The sequence below is a fragment of the Oncorhynchus mykiss genome, chromosome 11, assembly GCF_057628025.1.
Source record: "Oncorhynchus mykiss isolate SJ-2025 chromosome 11, ASM5762802v1, whole genome shotgun sequence".
NCBI lineage: Eukaryota > Metazoa > Chordata > Actinopteri > Salmoniformes > Salmonidae > Oncorhynchus > Oncorhynchus mykiss.
This window is the reverse complement of record NC_143032.1, coordinates 55205582-55229904: the sequence shown is the minus strand read 5'-3', so window position 1 is coordinate 55229904 and position 24323 is coordinate 55205582. Positions and strand designations below refer to the sequence as shown.

General features: G+C 42.4%; 1 protein-coding gene across 2 annotated transcripts in view; it reads left to right on the top strand.

Moving 5' to 3' along the window:
• Nucleotides 1-1156: 1156 nt before the first annotated feature.
• Nucleotides 1157-24323, top strand: part of LOC110535948 (adhesion G protein-coupled receptor D1) — a 44335-nt gene continuing 21168 nt past the window's right edge. Inside the window, exons 1-14 of one of the 2 annotated variants that reach the window (XM_021621356.3) lie at nucleotides 1157-1633; nucleotides 1730-1769; nucleotides 2107-2223; nucleotides 2984-3082; nucleotides 3760-3882; nucleotides 4085-4261; nucleotides 7956-8213; nucleotides 9283-9350; nucleotides 9949-10104; nucleotides 10232-10288; nucleotides 10909-11038; nucleotides 11490-11597; nucleotides 13122-13197; nucleotides 14637-14778. In XM_021621356.3, coding sequence (XP_021477031.3) covers nucleotides 1580-1633; nucleotides 1730-1769; nucleotides 2107-2223; nucleotides 2984-3082; nucleotides 3760-3882; nucleotides 4085-4261; nucleotides 7956-8213; nucleotides 9283-9350; nucleotides 9949-10104; nucleotides 10232-10288; nucleotides 10909-11038; nucleotides 11490-11597; nucleotides 13122-13197; nucleotides 14637-14778 — 1605 coding nt within the window. In that variant the 5' untranslated portion in view covers nucleotides 1157-1579. The remainder of the gene's footprint in view (nucleotides 1634-1729; nucleotides 1770-2106; nucleotides 2224-2983; nucleotides 3083-3759; nucleotides 3883-4084; nucleotides 4262-7955; nucleotides 8214-9282; nucleotides 9351-9948; nucleotides 10105-10231; nucleotides 10289-10908; nucleotides 11039-11489; nucleotides 11598-13121; nucleotides 13198-14636; nucleotides 14779-24323) is intronic. The other variant, XM_021621357.3, reaches the window with a different exon arrangement.

Here is a 24323-nt window from a genome sequence, read left to right as displayed (position 1 = left end):
ACATCATATTAGTAGGCTACATGTACTTATTGCGGTTAATTCACCCAACCGGCCCTTCATCGCTATGTTCGATGCGTTTTTGACTGGCTAACGTTAGCTAAGTAATGCAAGCACGTATCAACTCCATCGCATCTAGCTCTGGTACAAGTGGCTAGCTAACTTTGCTTGCTAGGTTTGAGTTCAACAAACATCCATTTCGATTTGGCATGACATGGGGAAAGTTTATTCTCTTTCAATCATTAGCTAAGGAAACGTAGTCCAAGTTTGCTAGCTAACTATCTGGTTGTGGCAGACAACATATTCGCATGATGCTCCTACAAACTTGTCGGAATGGGATACGCCTCTCCTCTGCCAGAGGAGGCTCGCACCCAGCAATACTCCTGTGACTGCAGTTGTTGTTCAAGTTATTGGCCACACAGTGGCGATGTTTAATAACATACTGTATAATGTGCGGTAATAATCTCCTTTCCTTTTCCCGCCATGATTCATCTGGACGCAGGTGATTCCAAATCTACCGGCCAATTTCCAACATGTAAGAATGGTTTATTTTAGACTAGGTTGTAGTTGTAGTAATTACATTTCTATGTTCAGGCCATTAGTCTACAATAGGCCCAGCGGATAAAGAACATGAAACAGGAGTCACAATTAGATGAAGGCATCCTGCATCCTACAGCGATGGATTTGATTTCAGGTATGAGTACAGTAGATAGGCCTGCCAGTAAATTACTAGACGAATTAATGTCGATTTTCCTGAGAATGTCTACTTTCAATTCACTCAATCCAATTTAGGTCTATCTAAGGAATTCGATTGGGCTTCATACCTGCTTACATCAGTGCACCTGAATATGTGCCTTTTCTATTCCCTTCATAAAGATGACAGTCCAAATAAATAGCCTAAAATACAGTCAGCATCCATCCATGTACATCAGCATCACTGTCCGTTATGTTCTGACAAGTCAAAAGGACACGGCTCTGTAATTTTGTAGATTAAATCTGTATTGGTTTTTATGTTTTTTAAATAGATTTTGGACAGTAGGCCTATGCGCACGCCATTGTCTCTAATTAGGCTACGCACTTGATATTTGCTATTTACTCACACTAGGCCCCACCTTGGGTTCCAATGCTCTAAAAAATGACATCACGTTTTGTATTCCCACATCCAATCGAACAGCCCGGAGAATTCCTCCACTCAGTGCAAACCTAGTATAGACAGACAGCAGAGCGCATCAAGCAACAAGTACCCAAATCCGTCGCTGAAATAGTGCAATATTTCTTATTCTGTATTGAGAGACATGGAATACCAACTTTTGGGGAAATTTTGAATGGACACGCACTTTATAATTATGATGTCTACCGCTTAGTTTTATTGCAGTTTTACAAAATGTTAAGTTTTGGGAGAAAGTTTTCTTTATTGGAGACGTGGACTAATAAATACCCAGAGAAGAAGATTGCTTTTTTTTTCAGCATCTTGGAATAATGATTTATGCTTTCTGGATCGATCGTTCATTGGGGATTTAAACAACAATAATCATTATATATATGTATATATATAGAATATTGTTGTAGTTGTAATCAAGCCATGGAACTATTATTCGAAATTCTGTTTGTAACTACTTTTGTCACGTTGATTCGGGTAATTTAAACAGTTGTTTTTTTAATGTCCTTCACCATTATGTGTTGGAAGACTACTGCAATGTTGCAATGTTGAGTTCATTTGATTTATTTACAGGTTAATGGTGAAGTAAAGCCAAATCCTTCCAAGCATCCAGGTAAATCGAGTTATACTTCATGTGGATTCCATTAGCTTGATGTTCTATATTGTGTCTGAAATTAACCTACAGCATATGATGAGTATTATTGGTAATTTAGCTAAATATATAAAATGTTGGGATGATGAATTATTGGTTATGGTAATAGTGGTTTATTAAGCAATACAAAATGTGTTTATTGAATGAGATACCGAAACAGCAACAATTGAGCTGTATCGTTTATCTTTTTAATCCTAAAAGACACACTGAGCAATGCCAGGAACATAACTAATTGAAATAGCATGATTAGGGAGAAGTCCCATCTGGAGCTTTGTTCACCCATGAACTCTCCATCCAGGCCTGCAGGTCTTGGCCACGGCCTCACACTATTGGCCGCTGGATTCGGTGGACGGGATCCATGGACTGTGGGACCAGATTGGAAACAGACCAGGTCATGTTAATGGAAGTGATATAAGTATGTGCATAGTCCTATACTTAGGAATAGAATACCCAGTCTTTTATATTCTTTATCTGCATGGCCTACAGCTGTTATTCACTCCTACTTTCAATTCACCTTTTTGTCCGTCTTGCAGCCACCAAGTCCTTGCTTTAAAAGGTGCAGCTGTGTGCAGTGCTCAAATTTGATTACAGTCAAATTTGCAAAAACAAATGAACAAAGTAGAGAGTCAAGACAAGAAGTCTGAAGGCTACCTTACACCCCTGTTAACCCTTGTTAATGTACATCAAAGCACTCTGGTGTTATAATAAACAAAATGGGATAAAAAGCTTATCCTTCACCCCCAGGTCTATTTGATGCAGACTATCCAGATTAATGCTAAGACTATTAAATGAACTGTCTTGTTTGCTAAACTGATTTCCAAAAACCTTACTGTAATATTTTAACTATGGAAGCACCAATAACATTCCTAAATGGGACAATAATTGTGAAGCATCAGGTCTAGAACGGTTTTGGAATATTTCCACACAAAATGTGCTTTGATCCTAAAAAAAAAGGGGGGGGGGGGTAATGATTGATCTGTTCCTCCTTGAGCACTGTTTACTGAGCCCAACATCACACTTAATCTCATCCCTGCTCACGCACCACATCCCTCACAAGTGTCTGCGTTTGACTCTCACTGGTCTGGTGTGTCCTCTGGTTGTTTTGTGTTATTCATGTGTATGTATGTGAATCACCTTTTTCTCCCTTGTCTGTTTGTTTTCTATGTTTCATCCAGCTCTCCAAATCCACAAGCACACTGTGCTACCTTCCTCCCATAACTCTTCCTCTGTGTATACCAATGACTCTGCCTACACTAACATTTCTGCAACAGTAGGTGAGGAAAATCACTGCTCACTGAAATTAATTTGTGTGTGTAGTCAGTCACCCTGTTCTGTTGGTGTTACTGTAGTGCTATCTATCATGTTAAGGTTATTCAGTGGCCATTGTTCTGTACGTTGTGTACCAGCCCAATAGTTGCCATGAGTGTGCCACACACTGTTACCTGAAGTTGTTGAATTTGTCTGTGTCTGTGTGTGTGTGTGTGTGTGTGTGTGTGTGTGTGTGTGTGTGTGTGTGTGTGTGTGTGTGTGTGTGTGTGTGTGAGAGACAGTTGTTTTCTTCACTGGAAAAAGAGCAGAGACTGCAGTGTGTAAATCGTGATTAGACTAGCTTTGAGTATGGAGGTTATCATATCTGTTTCTAGAATGCTGTAAAGTTGAGCTTGACTTTTGAACCTCAATACATCAGGACAATTTCATTTTGTCTGCTGACATGATTTAAGGCAGGAGAACATCAAAGATAAATCCTTGGGTCGAAGCTGGCTACCGTTCATAAAATGGTAGATCATTATGCAGTGGAAACACCCAACATTTGGTGCAGTTCAGAGAATTTGTTCATAAATCGATGATACTGGTTTGCCTAATTGTTTGCCTATAAAAAGCCTACTTCAGAGACAAATCTGCCTCTTTTTCTCATCAGGCAAAATAATGTTGTTATTTCATCCTCCTGTAGACATAGTTGAAGGGATGGTCAACAAGGGCATCTATCTGAATGGAGATAATGGCGGCACCTTTCTCCACTTTGGGAACTACCAGAACTCCTGCATTAGTGACCCCACTCTGTGTGGTCCTGAGGGTGAGTTCTGCCTCCCTCGATCTCAAAGTAGATGTGTAATATTTTCACAAATCATAAGTGACTATCTAATGGGGTAACTCACACAAATCTAATTTATGGCATTTAATGTAGATCTAAATGTATTATAATTAGCATGATTTGTGGTCTGAAACAATTTCCCCTATTTTTAAATCTTTAATAAATCTATATTCGTATTTTTCAGGGATTACATTTTCCTTCTTTTGGAAGAACCAGGAGGCAGAGTCACGTTTTGCAATAGCCTCTGGAGGGAAAGTCATCTCCAATGGCTTCTCTGTCTATGCCAATGCCTACGCTGGATACGTAGAGTTCTACACACGAGGCAACTCGAAGAGGTGGAGGGCTAACATCAATATACCAGGTATTTAAAGGGATACTTTGGGATTTTGGCAAAGAGGCCCTTTATCTACTTCCACAGAGTCAGATGAACTCATGGATTCCATTTTTATGTCTGCTTTCAGTTGTTAGCTTGCTTTAGCACCTCCGGTCATTGCGCTAATGCTAGCAGATACCCATAGACTTCCAGCCATTACGCTAACGCTTGTTAGCATTGGCTCACGAAACTACCTCTAACTACCTTCATACTGGACACAGAAACATAAAAATGGTATCTACAAATCCATCTGACTCTGGGTAAGGATATAAACGGCTTCACTGCCAAAATCCCAAAGTATCCCTTTAAAAAAAGGAAAACCATTCATGTGAAAAAGTTGATCAAATTCATTATGATACTAAACAATAATTAAAACCTTTTTTACATAAACTTCCTGTCCTCCGATGTGGGTGGTGGGAGGAAAAATGAAAAAATATATATATTTGGGGGATTTTTATACATATTCTTATATGAATGCATGAGGAATGTATTGTGATTTTCAATAATGTTTTCATTTTTAACCATAAATGTAAATGTTTTGGTTGATTGTATGTAGATGGAGCTACAATCATCAGCAGATACTGTTGGTCCCAGAGAGATGTTATGGATTCAATAATGGACTCAATTAATTCTTTATCTAAAACTATAAATATGTTACTTTTTACTGGAAACCTGTTTCCATATTGTTGTGTAACTACAGTAAATACTGAACAGCATTCTAAATACTGCAAATGTACACTATATATACAAAAGTATGTCGACACCCCTTCAAATGAGTGGATTCGGCTGTTTCAGCCACACCCGTTGCCGACAGGTGTATAAAATCGAGCACACAGCCATGCAATCTTTATAGACAAACATTGGCAGTAGAATGGCCTTACTGAGTGACTTTAAATGTGGCACCGTCATAGGATGCCACCTTTCCAACAAGTCAGATCGTCAAATTTCTGCCATGCTAGAGCTGCCCCGGTCAAGTGTAAATGCTGTGTTTGTGAAGTAGAAACGTCTAGGAACAACAACGGCTCAGCCACCAAGAGGTAGGCCAGGCCACACAAGCTCACAGAAGGGGACCATCGAGTGCTGAAGCGTGTAGTGCGTAAAGTCGTCTGTCCTCGGTTGCAACAATCACCACTGAGTTCAAAACTGCCTCTGGATGCAACGTCAGCACAATAACTGTTCTTTGGGAGCTTCATAAAATGGGGTTCCATGGCCGAGCCACACACAAGTCTAAGATCACCATGTGCAATGCCAAGTGTCGGCTGGAGTGGTGTAAAGCTCGCCGCCATTGGACTCTGGAAACGCGTTCACTGGAGGGATGAATCACACTTCACCATTTGTTACGTTACAGCCTTGTTCTATAATAGATTCATTCATTTTTTTTCCCTCATCAATTTACACACAATACCCCATAATGCCAAAGCAAAAACTGGTTTTTAGAAAAGTTTGTAAGTATCACATTTACATAAGTATTCAGACCCTTTACTCAGTAATTTATTGAAGCACTTTGGCAGCGATTACAGACTCAAGTCTTCTTGGGTATGACGCTACAAGCTTGGCACACCTGTATTTGGCAAGTTTCTAACAGTCTTCTCTGCAGATCTTCTCAAGCTCTGTCAGGTTGAATGGGGAGCGTTGCAGCACAGCTATTTTCAGGTCTCTCCAGAGATGTAAAATTGGGTTCTAGCCCGGGCTCTGGCTGGGCCACTCAAGCACATTCAGAGACTTGTCCCGAAGCCACTTCTGCTTTGTCTTGGCTGTGTGCTTAGGGTCGTTGTCCTGTTGGAAGGTAAACCTTCACCCCAGTCTGAGGTCCTGAGCGCTCTGGAGCAGGTTTTCAAGGATCTCTCTGTACTTTGCTCCGTTCATATTTCCCTTGTCTCCCAGTCCCTGCCGCTGAAAAACATCCACACAGCATGATGCTGCCACAAGCATGCTTCACCGTAGGGATGGTGCCAGGTTTCTTCCAGACGTGACGCTTAGCATTCATGCCAAATAGTTCAATCTTGGTTTCATCAGACCAGAGAATCTTATATATCATGGTATGAGAGTCCTTTAGGTGCCTTTTGGCAAACTCCAAGCGGGCTGTCATGTGCCTTTTACGGAGCAGTGGCTTCCGTCTGGCCACTCTACCATAAAGGCCTGGTTAGTGGAGTGCTGCAGAGGTGGTTGTCCTTCTGGTAGTTTCTAGGAAGAGTCTTGGTGGTTCCAAACTTCTGACATTTAAGAATGTTGGAGGCCATTGTGTTCTTTGGGACCTTCAATGCTGCAGACATTTTTTGGTACCCTTCCCCAGATCTGTGCCTCGACATAATCCTGTCTCGGAGCTCTACAGACAATTCTTTTGACCTCATGGCTGTTATTGTTTTTGCTCTGACATGCACTGTGGGACCTTATATAGACAGGTGTGTGCCTTTCCAAATAATGTCCAATCGATTGAATTTACCACAGGTGGACTACAATCAAGCTGTAGAACATCTCAAGGATGATAAATGGAAACAGGATGCACCTGAGCTCAATTTCAAATCTCATAGCAAAGGGTTTGAATACTTATGTAAATAAAGTATTTCTGCTTTTCATTTTTAATACATTTGCAAACATTTCTAAAAATTCTGCTTTTGCTTTGTCATTATGGGGTATTGTGTGTAGATTGATGAGGAAAATGTGTTATTTAATCCATTTTAGAATAAGGCTGTAAGGTAACAAAATGTGGAAAAAGGCAAGGGGTCTGAATACTTTCCAAATGCACTGTTTTTCAAACTCACAGGTCCAAGTAGACTCTATATTAAGTAATTGAAATAACATAAACATTCTACATGGGCAAAACTATTTCTCCATCCCTTACTATCTCAGATCTGCTATTTATGGAGGAAAACATATCATGTCGCTCTGTGCGCTGCAGGTTCTTTGAATAAGAAAGAAACATTTACCAGTCATTGTTTTTTAGAGGAAAACGATGTTCACATTCTCAAATGTCCTCCGTCGTCTTGTTCTTGTTACAATTAATGAAGGTTATGAACATGAGGTGTCAGGACTTTTGATTTATTTGATTATTACTTACGGAATATCAAACATCTAGTTCTTATAATTTGACATGATGATATGTCACCATTTCACCATGTAGTTGTTTAGCCTTAGGCTCATAACAGATCTATGACTGAACCAGCTCTTATAAGACCTGTACCAGTACCAGGAGACATGACTGGTTCAGTAGACCTTGTCACAATGTGTCCCTGCCTAACCTGCGACAGAAACATTTCTAGCTAAAAGGAAAGAGAGATTGAAAGTGGGAATGGGAAAGTTGTTGATTTGTGTTTAAGCCAATCCCAACAGGATAGCTGTGTTTTAACACTCTGAACCAGCCTCTTCTGGTGGAAGTGTTCACACTGAATATATTGTCTTTTTGGGATTCTCTTTATTGTCCGTTTACCTCAGAAGAACTGAAGATGTTATTTCGTCTTTGGAGAAGTCTATCGGAAACGTTTGAAGGAATAGAAGGGAGGTGCTGACTGAATGGTTGGAGTGGAACATGGGGACATATTGGGTGGATATAGTGGAAAAGCACAATTGACATTTGTGTGACATACTGTAGGCTATAATACCCACATACAAAGAGTAGATAAATACTTTAGGTGAAGGGAAGGTGAAGTCCTGATTATGATGTCTCCTCTCTCTTCCCTTTCAGGGCCCTTCTGGACCCACATTCTGTTCACTTGGACCCTGACGGACGGTCTCAACATCTACATCAACGGGACGTTCAACACCAGCGACCCCACTGGCAACGTGTCCATGAACTATGGGGACCCTTACCCTGACCTGGTCATTGGGACAGGAAATGAGCAGTCCTATGGACACTACGTGACAGGAGCCTTTGATGAGTTTGTCATCTGGGAGAGGGCCCTGTCACCAGAGGAGATCCTCATGTACTACAAAGCTGCCACAGGTAATGTCAGATGTCACCGTCAGTCTGGAATGGACCACTCTCTTTTTCCGTGATGTGAAATGTTCACTATGTTCACTATGTTCACTCTTTCCCCTTGATTTATGTGAGGAGATTGGGGTTAAAAAGCTATTTCCATCTTGGTCATTGCCATTGACATTCCGTGCACACTACTGACGCATGGAATACACAACAAGATATTAAGCCGTGCAAAAAACCTCCTCATCTTAAAATCATCTCACATACTCACATCTCACACACCATAAAAGTTTGGTTTCACATTCGAGGACTCAACTGACGTTAAACTGAGTGACTGAAGTTATTTTAAACCATAATGACCATTTTCATTGCTGCTTTGATTTATCTTGTGTGGTCTATAATTATTCTGAAACTCAAAAGAAATGGACAATGTCCTCTGTATGGTCCGAGAAATGTTATTCAGAGCATGGTGAAATGTGTATAAGATCGTAAAAATGGATGAATCACTTGTCATGCTTATGGAAAATAGGAATAATTTGGGTCTGGACACCCATTCCCTGGGTTTTTGTCTAATGACTAGACCCCATTGTGAAGGACTCAGGTGGTCATGTTGCATGAAGGCGTAGCCTTCATTTTCTCAGACATAACAGACATGAACAAGAAGGTTGTTATGATTATGGAAAGTGTTTTAATATGTTATACCTGTAGATAATGAATGGGACTAAAGAAGAGCAGACTGTTGGAAGGGACGTTCCTAATGTAAAACCATATATGGTCATTTATTGTTGCTAAGTGCACTAATTGGTGTGTTATTTACGGACAGCATGATGTCATGACTTCCTTCTAACATCTCTTTGGCTTGTACAGTACATCAGTGATGTATCTGGCGGTTGATTACCTAAAGAGCAGGTACAATAGCACAGCACTTCTTTTCATCTATCCCCGGCTGGGGGAAGGTCCACCATCATCAGACATGTACCAAGGAATCAGGAATCTTTGTGGCCTAAGCGTTCTATTTGGCATCCAGCTAGTGTTGCTATTGATGACCGGTGGAAGAGCACTGCTAATGGGACTCTTGTATTTCTCCAACTAGGTGATACTTTGACTTACCCTACCACAACAAGCGTTCCTAAAGAAGTCTCCTCTACGATTCAAACACTGGTGAGTTCTCAACTTCTCAACACAATGGGGTCTAGTCATTTGCATTTTTCTACATCTGCAATAACATCTGCTAAACATGTGTATGTGACCAGTACGATTTGACTTGATTTGAAATTTGGTGATTTATACAGATTGCCGTCTTACCATGGGAAAGTGGATATCTTAAACCGTTTTCAGGGTTTTACTACTAGAACAGACACACAGCAGCCTCGCAGGAAATTAGGTAGAAGGCTGGTGGTTGAACCGCAATAAACACAAACAATTCATTTCTTATGGAACCATTTTCTTCCCTTTAAGACTGAGGAATTGGAAAGGGGGATATTGAGAACACAAGTGAATAGACCTCTCCTGTCTATTAAATGGCAGTTGTGGGCGTAGAGAGAAGAAAGTAGAGACAGCTGTTCAACACAGCACAAAATGGGTCCCTGTAGGGCATGACGCTGGAAAAAGACCAGCAGTCTTTTACAGCAGACTTCTATGCAGAAAGAGTTCTTACTAAAGGTAATGGTCACCATAATGTGTTCCTGTGTATATTGGTCCCATTCTGGTCTTTGGAGAGTTTCTGTGGAGAGTAATGCCTGGTGTTTTGTTCCCTCAGGGAGTCGCATATGTGTCCTATTCTATCATCAACAAGCTGAGTGAGGAGATCCACAGCTCTCAGGACCCCGTGCCCATGTTTGGCTTCCTGGAGTCTCTGCCATTCAGCCTGCCCAACAAGACCATCCCCCACGACACTGCCAACAACTTCACACAGGTACAGGAACACAAGGATATATACATGCGAGTGCCCACGAAGGCACACACACGAACACACACACCAAAGTAGGATGTAATAGTTTGTTTCAGATCACAGACATAATGTGTTGTTGTGTCCCGCCCAGGCTTTTCTGAAGAGTGTGGAGGAGGTGTTGTCTTCTGAAGTGGCCAGGGAAGATGAGGTAAGTACGTTTCAAGTTTTTAATGTCACGTGCACAAGTACAGTGAAATGCCTTTCTTGCCAGCTCCAAACCCACTAATCAATATCAATGTAGTACTAAAAATAACACACGGTAGAACAAGAACACATTAGAAATAAAAAATATGAAATATATCGAGTTCATGATATCTCTGTGAAGTCACTGTGTGGGTTTACAGCAAACTAGCTATATGATAGTGAACTGTGAATATGATCACATTCGTTCAGGCTCAAGTTCAGCGCCCTCACACGTGAGATCACAGGAATTCCTGAACAGCGAGACATTTCGAGCGAGTTTGTCGTTACAATTTCTATACACACTGAACAGGCGTGCTTGTTTTCATGTGAGCAAGCTGAACCAGACGTTCTTAGTGCATGAAAACTTTGGACTTGGACATGGAGAGCACCATCAAAAGGAAGTCAGATGGCATTTACAGTAATACAGTGAATATCGGCCCAGCTGATAAGACTCTTAACGCATGCTACTACTTGGTTTTATGGTCTATCAGGGACAGTTTACCAACTCTCAAAATACAGTAGATACAGTAAGTTGCCAGTGTGTCTCTATGAGTGTGAATGTTGTTATTGGACCGTTTGGAGCAGGAGTCCACCCCAGTGGTCAGTGGGCTGATTGAGACAGTGGACAACGTGATGGTCCAGATGGTGTCCAGCCTGGAGTCCAGCCCCAGCCCCCGATCTCTCATCTCACTGGGAGGAAAGTCCTTTGTAGCAGGTCAGTACCGTGACGACGCAACTCTCTCCTGACTGTACTGTATGACTCACAGACTGTGGTGTTAAGTTGGGGTTGAGAGTTACTGTACTAAGAAGGGAGTTCTAAGAATGAAGTTCAAGGAGAGTTTTGAACTAACTGTCTACATACAGTATGTTTCCCTCAGAAGATAGAGATCTGACCAAGCTTAGATAACCATGGTCCTTTCCATGCAACTAATTTCCCTCTGGTAGGGGTTAGTTTGGCACAATATTTTGTTTTCCTGTGGACAAGCCTGCGTTGTCTCTCTCCCAGGGGCTCAGTCAAATCTTTGATCCACCCATGAATCATCACCACCAGCAGATAACACTGTGCTTTTGGCTCCCTGTCAGAACCCCTCCAGGCCTGGTGTTGGAGTTAGTTAACCACTCACAGTGCTCCCTCTCTCTCTGTTTCCAACCCCCGACCCCAATAGATTACTCTCTGATGAAGATTCCACAGAACTACAATCTTCCCCATTACCGCTTCCCCATGCAAGGAAAGAACTACATCTCAGTGCCTGGCGAGGCGTTCACCATGCAGTGTGAGTGTCCTACATCCCATTTCACTATGTTCTAAAAACATACAATACATTGAAATACCCACTCTCTCACAGCAATTCGTATTTTGTGTGTGTATTACACTGCTCGAATGTAGCATATGCTCATCTTTCTTTTGTGTCTGGCTCTTACTCCTTCTCAGCACATAGCTTCATTGGCTTGAATGTGAATAATTACTGGCCATTGTTTCTGCACTCTATTTCTGCTAAGATACCTAACCAGTAAGGTCTTGCTATTGGGCAGAAGTTTATTATGATGATAGGTTTAAAGACCTTTAACATAGCAATGGTAGTGTGAGAGAGCCACCATGAAACTGCTTGTGAGACTTTAAAGTGCAAGATTACAGCTACAGTACTGTATGACTTCTATGCAGAGAGGCAATGTACCACAGACAGAGAGAGGGATACGTTTCATCCACTTTACTCTCCATTCAAAAGAAGCCCCTCCACTCACAGTGAACTCATTGATTTACTTAGCCCATTCTTAGCGGCGCTGTGAATAATGGTTTGGCAGAAATTACGGCAGTATTAAAACTGTGTTTGTTAGACTTGTGTTAGGGTCAGATCCATTTGGCTCCACCTGGCCCCAAAACACACTGCGTTGCTACACTAACTTTTAAATAAACCATTTTAATAATCTGTTAAAACCTCAGTATCAGAAATTGAATATAAATGTTACTGCTGGCAACTTAGCTCCTAGATTGAGTTAATGTAGCGTTGTGTGTCCTGACACATGGCATACTGTATTAAAGGCACCAAGTGGCGCTTTTATAAGCCAATTAAGCGCAGAAAAAGTGTTACAGATTTTTTTAAATTCTCTTGGACTGAGATACTTCCAAGTATTCATAAAAAGATGCAGATTATGCCCTTTTCTATTATTTTCTTTCTTCCTTAGAAAAGCTTTATAGGCAAACTGGCCACCAACTGATCCCTACAAAGATCTGGTAGGGGGCATTACAGTCATTACATTCAAAGTTCATTAGATTCAAAACCTTGACCTGTGATATGAATTCAGATTATTTCATACACAATGTATTTTCAACACCAGTGTTTGTTTTCTTACTCATTGAGGTAGATTTGATTTCATGAAAGCGGTACTTTCACCGTCAAGCGTTTCAGATCCCTCTCTAGTAGTTACCATGTGGTAGATTGCCTATGTGGTGGTGAGAGTGTATAAGAGTTGGGCACAGGCCTCCTGCTGTACTGTTTCAGTCATGGCACTGTGACTTGCATAATTTCCCAACACACACGTGGTCCGTGGTCCCCCTCCATCTCACCCGTGTGTGAGCATACAGCTCTCCAATTAGTCAGGGAGTGCCAACTTGAGGCAGCGAGGCTGCTTAATTAAGTTCCCCTCACTGTGAGCATTTTAGCAACTCCTCATCACATTCTCAACCCTGCTATGAGTCTGTTTCACCTTTGACCTCTCTCTCTCTCTCTCTCTCTCTCTCTCCCTCCCTCTCTCCCTCTCTCCCTCTCTCCCTCCCTCCCTCCCTCTTTCCACCTCAGCCCAAACCACAATCGTGGGTCTTTTCTACCACAACATGCACAACTACTACAGAGAGATCAGCCCACTCAGGACCAGGTAAGGGGGATGGGAGGACACATAAAAAGCCCCGATCATACCAAACAGAAATGCTCTCTATGTAGGAATTATGATTCACTTAAATGTGTGATATAAAGTTATCCTGACCAAACACAGTACAGTAGACAGCACTGTTTAAAGTAAGTTTAGAGCCTGCAGAAAGTAATATAATACTATATAATACTCTCATTTACAAGCATTCAGAAGAGGCTTGAGGTTGTCAAAGCATCTCTTTGGGGACCAATCAGAAAAGTACGCAACAAACTAAATAGTTTACTTTGCACGCCTTGCAATTAAGAATTACAGTCACTGAGAAGAAGTGATCTCAGAGGATCTAAGGGATGTTATGGCGATAAGTGCTCTGAGCATCAGCCAGGATCACTTCCTGTGTGTCCGCTATGGTCCCCTGGCGGAGTGGCGCCCCTGTTTCCTGTTGTCCGTAACAGATCATGCCTGGGGCCATTCCTTATCAGCCTCCCACCAGGCGATCTCTCATCTGACCATTTAACCGCCACTGGCTGATACATCCTGCCGTTAACTTCATACAGAAACTTGGCCACACACTTCTTTTCCCAATAATAGGGCAAGCATATTACGATAATCCTGTGAAATAAATATTTTACATGAATTTGATTAAAGTAATTTGGTGGCCTAAGCGTAAACAATCTTGTTTGATTAACATGTAGTTACTGGCAGACATCATCAATAGCATAATTGCGTCTAGAAATACAGCTTATTATGCTCAAGGAGTTGGACTGACTGTTGTGGCCCTCAGTACAGCAAATAGTTTTGACTGCCTCTGCAGAAATCCAGAATCTAAAGCAGCGTTTACACCATTTACACAGGCAGCCCAATTCTGATATTTTGCCCAATTATTGGCAAAAGATCTGATCTAATTGGTCGAAAGACCAATGAATGGCAAAAGATTACAACAGTGCAAACTGTGTAAACGCAGCCTAAAAGTACCATGTGTAAGTGATATGGCACTTAGGATCAATCAGCTTCTGCTACAATATACTTTCTTCTAAACGAGTTTCTCAGTAAAACTGGATAACAATAATAAACACCCATGTTTACAAAGTAGAAAAGCAGTTTATTCAGGAAATTCCAATTGGTGTAAGTATGCCACCATTTTAGAAGGCATAACTTATTTACTTCACATTTGATGATTAGGTTAGTTCCCAATGGTTGTGTTTCACTCCCCAGTGGGTGAGAATGTCCGTCTGTATAATGATACGGGGGTGTTGCCTCTACAACCTACCGTCACTTACCTGTTGACCTCGAAAAGCTCTTGACATAATGCTGTGTTTTCACTGTGATTGATGACATGACAGGTGTTTCAGAGTCCCACTCTCCTGCTACTGTTCTGAGCCCTCTGTGACACTACTGTGTACATAAAACACCTCTCATTGGTGTTAGTGACAAACCATCTCTCTCAGGATCAACGAGGCAGCTGATTTCAAAGACCATAAGATCCAGGTGGCTAGTTTCCTCATCTCACTGAAGGTGGAGCCATCACCTGCCCTTTCCGTCAACCTGTCTGGGGCTCCGCTCATCAAGATCGTCCTCACACACATCCTGGTAAGAGTACATACCAACACACACCGCACAGGGGTGTATTGAATTACCAAGTTATGACGATGGATTACCATTTTACTGGCCATAAGAAACCATCTCTGTTATGAGTGAGGGACTTGAAAAATTGTGCTGGAAAACTGTTTAGCAATGGTTCTGCAGAAATGGGCATCACAGTTGCTGGTTGCGGGACTGTTACCTTATCGGAAGAAGGGTGTGATTTTGGCTAAGGAGTATCCCCTTTTGTATATTGTTTCTTTTTTTGGGGGGGGGGGGCTCAGTAGGGGACAATCACTCAATTAGTCCATGTCAGCTATCTTTTTTTTTATTGGTAAGTTAGTCTAGCCTGCTATCTAACCTAGTAATCATGGTCGAATTACCAACTGGGGTCCCCCATTGATTTTGTTAGTCACTCTTTTTATGGCCCCCACCCCCATCAAAGTTCACATCCCTGACCTATATCATTCCAAACGCACTCAAAAATACCCCCCCCCCCCCTGTTTTCCCTCACAGTATGTGAAAAGAACTGTTTCTTGTGAACAGTGGATTGTAAAAGCTCAGTACTCACAAAGACAAAGGACATTTATTTTTGTTTCCATTAGTCCCAACCTCTTCATTTTCCTTAACAAAGCATGATTCTTCCCAAAAGAAAAGTGATTATCAACATTTGAACTGTAAGCTTTGTGCACTTTGAAAGGAACAACCATTTGACTTTATGAACAACATATTTTTTGCCTTTCTGCTTTGTGGCAGGGATTTAGTAGAGAAAGTGTTGCCAGCTTCTTTAGACCTCTCCCATGGCATTTGAAACCCATAATGAAAGTTAACTTAGAAAACGTGTATGGCAATTGTTAGTCCTACTGTAAATGCAGAAATGCAATGGAGAGCTCTAAAGTCCATCCATAGAGTGATCTTAAATCAACCACTTCAAGTCAAACACTTTTCCATAAACACTCAATAGTTGGAGGAGGGCAAAATTAACTCCACAAGATATCATCCAATAGTAATTTTATCCAAGAATTTTTTTACCAAAAATAAGATGGGATATTTTTCCATCAGCTAACATAAGTAGCCCCAGTCCATTTTACTTGTAGAGAATGTGCTTCCCCTGCCATGTGAGCTGCTCAGTTGAAAATATTCACTTGCTATTAAAGTGAATCACCATCAAAGGTATTTTTTTCCTTCCGTCTCTCTTAAGAGCACAAATTAAAACCATGCGGCTTTGTGAAACCATGGCAATGGGCTTTGTTTGCCTCCATTTTCCCATGGAAATAAATGTTTATGCTGCAAGGATCTGACCGGGTTCCTGTGACATGATTTTAGCAGACACCACGAGAGAGGGGAGAGAGTCTCCTGTATTATGAAGTGCTGGAGATGCATTTCAGTGCTCTTTCATCTTGATTCAAGATGTTTCTATTTACACTCACTTACACTGCCTTACCGCTTGTTGTTATGGTGACAAAATAAAGTAGTGATAAAGCAATGGTTTTCACAGAAATGAACATTGGTCATGTGACGGGAATAGTTTGGACCTCAACTCCAGTGACACCAAATATTTTATGACAAATTACCGTACAGTATGTGATTTTGTTTTTTGACTTGGGAACTTCCAAGTGCCAACACCTAACGTAAGACAATAGCTGAGACTTATGTTTGGAAGTTGCATACCTCACACATCACTTTTTGGCTGTAACCTTAACCAGAAAAAAACGTACATATGCTGGTCTGGTCTGTTGTGAGCCGGAGGATAGATTCAGGCCAAAAGTGACTGACTATTTTGGGAATTTTTATGTCTCTGCGAGCTGGTGGATACTTATCACCCTCTGAACTAGGAAAGAGGGAGAACTGCTCACCCACTATGTGGAAGACCTTTCCCGTCATTGTTCACTCCGCTTTTTACTGCCTGTCCAAGTCCACTCCCTAATGACTTCCCGTGGCGTGCCTCCATTGCTCAGGGGTAGCTTAATGATTTGTGATGGACCCTTCTGTTTTCCCAACGCTTTTAGCCAGCAAGAGGAGAGAGAGACATCTAGTCACTTTATTAAAGTCTGAGCAGGGTAATTGTGTCAGCAGCAGCATAGTCCTGTCAGCTCCACCATATTTCACCATCCTGGTCATGGTGCCATGGTAACAACAGGTCCTGTGTATTAGTAACACTGTAGTACAGGGATCATCAACTAGATTCAGCCGCGGGCCGATTTTTGATCGGGGCTGGAACGTAATTACAAATCATTTGTAAACTGAAAATTGACTGCAAGAAGTCCAAACAGGTATAATATTTGACTAAAACATAATCATTTCAAACCTTGCTTACATTTGTATACGATCACGTCTCTTTCTAGTGCTTTGTGTGGGCAAGTGGTTTGTTGATGTCAGTGTTGTGAACAGAGTGCCTCATGGTGGCAGTGGGGTTATGGTATGGGAAGGCATAAGCTACAGGCGACAAACAGAATTTTATCGATGTAAATTTGAATGCACAGAGATACCGTGACGAGATCCTGAGGCCCATCGTCGTGCCATTCATCCTCCACCATCACCTCATGTTTCAAATCAAATCAAACGTTATTTGTAACATGCGCCAAATACAACAAGTGTAGACTTTACCGTGAAACGCTTACTTACAAGCCCTTAACCAACAGTGCAGTTCAAGAAGAGTTAAGAAAATATTTACCAAATAAACCAAAAAATAATAAAAAGTAGCACAATAAAACAACAATAACAAGGCTATATACAGGGGGTACCGGTACCGAGTCAATGTGCGGGGGTACAGGTTAGTCGAGGTAATTTGTACATGTAGGTAGGGGTGAAGTGACTATGCATAGATAATAAACAGCGAGTAGCAGCAGTGTGCAAAACAAATGGAGGGGAAGGAGGAGTGTCAATGTAAATAGTCCGATGGTCATTTTATTAATTGTTCATGGGTCTTATGGCTTGGGGATAGAAGCTGTTAAGGAGCCTTTTGGTCCTATACAGCTTGTCGTGTGGTAGCAGAGAGAACAGTCTATGACTGGGTGACTGGAGTCTCTGACAATTTTATGGGCTTTCCTCTGACACCGCCTATTATATAGGTCCTGGATGGCAGGAAGCTTGGTCCCAGTAATGTACTGGGCCATGGGCCATACGCACTACCCTCTGTAGCGCCTTACGGTCAGATGCCGAGCAGTTGCCATACCAGTCGGTGATGCAACCGGTCAGGATGCTCTCGAGGGTGCAGCTGTAAAAGTCTTTGAGGATCTGGGGACCCATGCCAAATCTTTTCAGTCTCCTGAGGGGGAACAGGTTTTGTTGTGCCCTCTTCACAACTGTCTTGGTGTGTTTGGACCATGATAGTTAATTGATGATGTGGACACCAAGGAACTTGAAACTCTCGACCCGCTCCACTACAGCCCCATCGATATTAATGGGGGCCTGTTCGGCCCCCCTTATCCTGAGTTCCACGATCAGCTCCTTTGTCTTTCTCACGTTGACGGTGTGGTTGTTGTCCGGGCACCACACTGCCAGTTCTCTGACTTCCTCCCTATAGGCTTTCTCATCGTTGTCGGTGATCAGGCCTACCACTTTTGTGTTGTCAGCAAACTTAATGAGGGTCTTCGAGTCGTGTTTGGCCACGCAGTCATGGATGAAAAGGGAGTACAGGAGGGGACTAAATACACACCCCTAAGGGTCCCCAGTGTTGAGTATCAGCGTGGCAGACTTGTTGTTGCCTACACTTACCACCTGGGGGTGGCCCGTCAGGAAGTCCAGGATCCAGTTGCAGAGGGTGGTGTTTAGTCCCAGGTTCCTTAGCTTAGTGATGAGCTTTGAGGGCACTATGGTGTTGAACGCTGAGCTGTAGTCAATGAACAGCATTCTCACATGTTCCTTTTGTCCAGGTGAGAAAGGGCAGTGTGGAGTGCGATTGAGATTGCGTCATCTGTGGATCTGTTGGGGTGATATGCGAATTGGAGTGGGTCTAGGGTGTCCGGGAGGATGCTGTTGATGTGCCATGACCAGCCTTTCAAAGCACTTCATGGCTATCGACGTGGGTGCTACGGGCGGTAAAACATTTAGGCAGGTTACCTTCGCTTCCTTGGGCACAGGGACTATGGTGGTCTGCTTGAAACATGTAGGTTTTACAGACTTGGTCAGGGAGAGGTTGAAAATGTCAGTGAAGACACTTGCCAGTTGGTCCGCGCATGCTTTGAGTACACGTTCTGGTAATCCGTCTGGCCCCGCGGCTTTGTGAATGTTGACCTGTTTAAAGATCTTGCTCACATCTGCTACCAAGAGCGTTATCACACAGTCATCCAGAACAGCTGGTTTTCTTGTGCATGTTTCAGTGTTGCTCGCTTCGAAGTGAGCACAAAAGGCATTTAACTCGTCTGGTAGGCTCGCGTCAATGGGCAACTCCCGTCTGGGTTTCCCTTTGTAGTCCGTAATAGTTTTCAATCCCTGCCACATCCGACGAGCATCAGAGCCAGTGTAGTAGTATTCAATCTTAATCCTGTATTGACACTTTGCTTGTTTGATGGTTCGTCTGAGGGCATAGCAGGATTTCTTACAACTGTACGGACTAGTGTCCCGCTCCTTGAAAGCGGCAGATTTAGCCTTTAGCTCGATGTGGATGTTGCCTATTATCCATGGCTTCTGGTTGGGATATGTACGTACGGTCACTGTGGGGACGACATCGTCGATGCACTTATTGATGAAGCCGATGACTGAGGTGGTGTACTCCTCAATGCCATTGGATGAATCCTGGAACATATTCCAGTCTGTGCTAGCAAAACAGTCCTGGAGCTTAGCATCCGCGTCTGACCACTTCCGTATTGAGTGAGTCACTGATACTTCCTTGGCTTGGAAGCATGAATCAGGAGGATAGAATTATGGTCAGATTTGCCAAATGGAGGGTGGGGGAGAGCTTTGTATGCATCTCTGTGTGTGTCCACATCCTTTATTTCACATGGAGGACAACTGTCTTATGGGCTGAAAAAGTGACTTCATGAAACCTATTGCTGTGAATGACTAAAACTATATGCAATTAATTGACAGTGTCACTGACCAATCGTAATGATCTATAATGACCTTGTGTTATGGCTGTTAGCATCGTTCACAAGGGAGTCCAAACAGGTCTGAGCGGATGGCCAGTGAATTTGACCTTGCATCCATGATTGATAACCTATGAGCTCAGAGCCTCATCAAACATCTAGCGAGGTCATGTCATTCCAGAGCTAACTGGCTGTGTCGTATCTGTCTGGTCCAAGGTGACGCCACGCCAGCCAACAGGGTTTTGGGGAGCAGCTCCGATACGGAGCGAAGGTGTTATCAGGTCTGCCAGAAACCCATGAGCTTTCTCACGCTATTCTGCGCTGTTGCTGATTGGGCCTTGGCTCCAACCGTGATTTATTAGCTCTGTCCGATGTGGGTCTGGCGTGGGAGGGTCAGCGGAGAGGAGAGAGGGGCACTGGGGTCTGTAGTTAAACATTAATACATACATAAAAACCCCACTCCTCCTCTTCGCTTAAAGCATCACACTGATGGTATGAGGTGAAGAAATGGAAAGTGTGATTTCACCGAATGCCGGTGTTGCTCAGTGTCAAAATTGAAAGGATTAAAAAAAGGTTTTGACAAGCAGGACTTGAGTTTACAGGCCAATAAAACTGTGTTGTGGAGTGGCGGCGGCAGCTCCATGAGAGAGACTGTGGGGAGTGGAGGAATGGACAGGAAGTAGTGTAGGAGCGCTGGTGGCCTCTGTCCATCTCTCCCAGAACTGACCCTCACATTCATACTGTACTGCAGCAGGCACTTTTATCAGGTGCTGGAATGAAAGAGCTCATTTTAATGCTCGGTGTCATATTGACTTCATTTTATAGATCTTGCTTTTGTCCTGTAATTGATCCGATTTTAATCCGTGTATGTCTGCTTAATAAAAACAAAAAAGGGGTGTGAGGATGAGAGAGTGTTTGAAGGGGAGATCAGGCTAGGGATTGCAAGTCTAGTAGACTTTCAGGAGCTTCCAAATAAGGGTGGAATTAATTATTAATCAAAAACTGAGAAAATAAACCCACCAAAACCTTTTTTAAGAACCCTGATACCCAATATTTTTTAAACAAGTAAGCCAAAGATGGTATCAGTCGTCTCTGCCACAAGCAGTCTTTATTGCCAGTTTTTATAACTCCCTGTACACATCCAACCCAAACCCTGTGGGTGAGTCTCTCTCTTTCTTTCTCTCTCTCTCTCCTTTTCTTCTTTCTTTCTTTCTCTCTCTTTTCCCTTTCTCTCACTCTCTCTCTCTTTCTCCCTCGCACACAGACTTGCTTACACATTTGGGCCAGCTCGCTGATCAATCGCAGATGGAGGTCTGGCGATTGCTATCCTCCTCTTGCCAGGAGCTTTGCATTGAGGGTCTCTCTTTCCCCCGCCCTATTTTCTCTCTCTCTCCCCCTTGCGCTGTTCCCCTTTCCCAAAGTTACTCAAATGGAACTTCCTTTTAATTTCCTGGGGCAAAAGAGAAAGGGACAGTGTGGCGCATATTTCAAGGAAAGATTCACCCATTTTCAATGTTATTTCGTTTTTGTGCATCTCTGTGCGATGTTCTGTCGATTACCGGGGTAATTTCATGTTTCCATGTGTATCTAAGCTATTGCTGTTCAAGCAGGCAGAAATACAACCAGTATGATGAGTTTTGCATGATGCAACATGAAATGGCCCAGGGAATCGATAGAACATCGCTCAGAAATGCACAAAACTATATAACATTGAAAATGTCTGAATCTTTCCTTTAAGTAACATTCTCCCATATTAACACAACTCAATGAAAAGACCAATATCTCAGATTAAGCTTGGTGTAGTGTGATTGTTTTATCCCAGCAAGGCCAGCATATACAGTGCCTTGCGAAAGTATTCGGCCCCCTTGAACTTTGCGACCTTTTGCCATATTTCAGGCTTCAAACATAAAGATATAAAACTGTATTTTTTTGTGAAGAATCAACAACAAGTGGGACACAATCATGAAGTGGAACAACATTTATTGGATATTTCAAACTTTTTTAACAAATCAAAAACTGAAAAATTGGGCGTGCAAAATTATTCAGCCCCTTTACTTTCAGTGCAGCAAACTCTCTCCAGAAGTTCAGTGAGGATCTCTGAATGATCCAATATTGACCTAAATGACTAATGATGATAAATACAATCCACCTGTGTGTAATCAAGTCTCCGTATAAATGCACATGCACTGTGATAGTCTCAGAGGTCCGTTAAAAGCGCAGAGAGCATCATGAAGAACAAGGAACACACCAGGCAGGACCGAGATACTGTTGTGAAGAAGTTTAAAGCCGGATTTGGATACAAAAAGATTTCCCAAGCTTTAAACATCCCAAGAAGCACTGTGCAAGCGATAATATTGAAATGGAAGGAGTATCAGACCACTGCAAATCTACCAAGACCTGGCCGTCCCTCTAAACTTTCAGCTCATACAAGGAGAAGACTGATCAGAGATGCAGCCAAGAGGCCCATGATCACTCTGGATGAACTGCAGAGATCTACAGCTGAGGTGGGAGACTCTGTCCATAGGACAACAATCAGTCGTATATTGCACAAATCTGACCTTTATGGAAGAGTGGCAAGAAGAAAGCCATTTCTTAAAGATATCCATAAAAAGTGTTGTTTAAAGTTTGCCACAAGCCACCTGGGAGACACACCAAACATGTGGAAGAAGGTGCTCTGGTCAGATGAAACCAAAATTGAACTTTTTGGCAACAATGCAAAATGTTATGTTTGGCGTAAAAGCAACACAGCTGAACACACCATCCCCACTGTCAAACATGGTGGTGGCAGCATCATGGTTTGGGCCTGCTTTTCTTCAGCAGGGACAGGGAAGATGGTTAAAATTGATGGGAAGATGGATGGAGCCAAATACAGGACCATTCTGGAAGAAAACCTGATGGAGTCTGCAAAAGACCTGAGACTGGGACGGAGATTTGTCTTCCAACAAGACAATGATCCAAAACATAAAGCAAAATCTACAATGGAATGGTTCAAAAATAAACATATCCAGGTGTTAGAATGGCCAAGTCAAAGTCCAGACCTGAATCCAATCGAGAATCTGTGGAAAGAACTGAAAACTGCTGTTCACAAATGCTCTCCATCCAACCTCACTGAGCTCGAGCTGTTTTGCAAGGAGGAATGGGAAAAAATTTCAGTCTCTCGATGTGCAAAACTGATAGAGACATACCCCAAGCGACTTACAGCTGTAATCGCAGCAAAAGGTGGCGCTACAAAGTATTAACTTAAGGGGGCTGAATAATTTTGCACGTCCAATTTTTCAGTTTTTGATTTGTTAAAAAAGTTTGAAATATCCAATAAATGTCATTCCACTTCATGGTTGTGTCCCACTTGTTGTTGATTCTTCACAAAAAAATACAGTTTTATATCTTTATGTTTGAAGCCTGAAATATGGCAAAAGGTCGCAAAGTTCAAGGGGGCCGAATACTTTCGCAAGGCACTGTAATTTCAACAAAATGCCATATTATTTTGCAATCAAGGATATTGCAATATAACTAGAGTGAGATTGTTAGACTTCCAGATCTTATCCTCCTGCCCTATCAAAACAAAATGGCAACTTCCAGCATTTAATTGGCTTCACTTTTCTTCACACTTATCAACACTTACATAGTTGTTTTGTGTGTATACCTTGGAGGCTCAACTCAGACCACAGCTGCAAGCCTTACATTTCCCCTGATATCATGACCTCACTCTGCTCTGGGCCAGTTGTGTTGTGAAGCTATGCTCAGATGTTTCCTCCGCTGTCCTTGCTATCCGGGCTCCTTGGGACATCCCTACCACATTGAAGTTGACATTTAAAATGGTTATGGTTATGGTTAGAGTAAGGGTAGGGGTTAGGGTTTGGGGTAGGGGTTAGGGTAATGGTAGGGGTTAAGGTTAGGGTTTAGGGTAGGGGTTAGGGTAATGGTAGGGGTTAAGGTTAGGGTTTAGGGTAGGGGTTAGGGTAATGGTAGGGGTTATGGTTAGGGTTTAGGGTAGGGGTTGGGGTAATGGTAGGGGTTAAGGTTAGGGTTTAGGATAGGGACATCCCAAGGATCCCGGATGGCACTAACCGTTCCTCCACATCCTCTAAATGAGTTGGTGTGTCTGACACCATGGAGACACACATTTATATCATAGCAATATTACCTGTTTATTAAGCCTAAACTGTCCTGGGGTTAGCTCAGACCCACCAATTAAAAGTGGATCCCAGTCTGAAATAATATCATAACAGATCCCAAGTCAGTGATGTGTGACTAAAGCTCTGCTGTGATCCTAACCTGCTGTGCTGAGTGCTTTGGTCCATTGTGCCTGCTGGACTGGATAGTGTTTCACTGCACCTCTGTGTGCCTGTCCCAGACATAGAGCAATAAAGTGCTTCCTTTTGTGGCTAATTTTAACTACAGTAAGTGTTGCCATGGGGAGATGCATATGTTTGCACTTTCTACGTGTTATATAGTGGAACCAGACACCGGGTTTAGCTCTACCTGAACTCTCCTGTTTATTAAAATACTAAGGCAACAAAGGAAGTT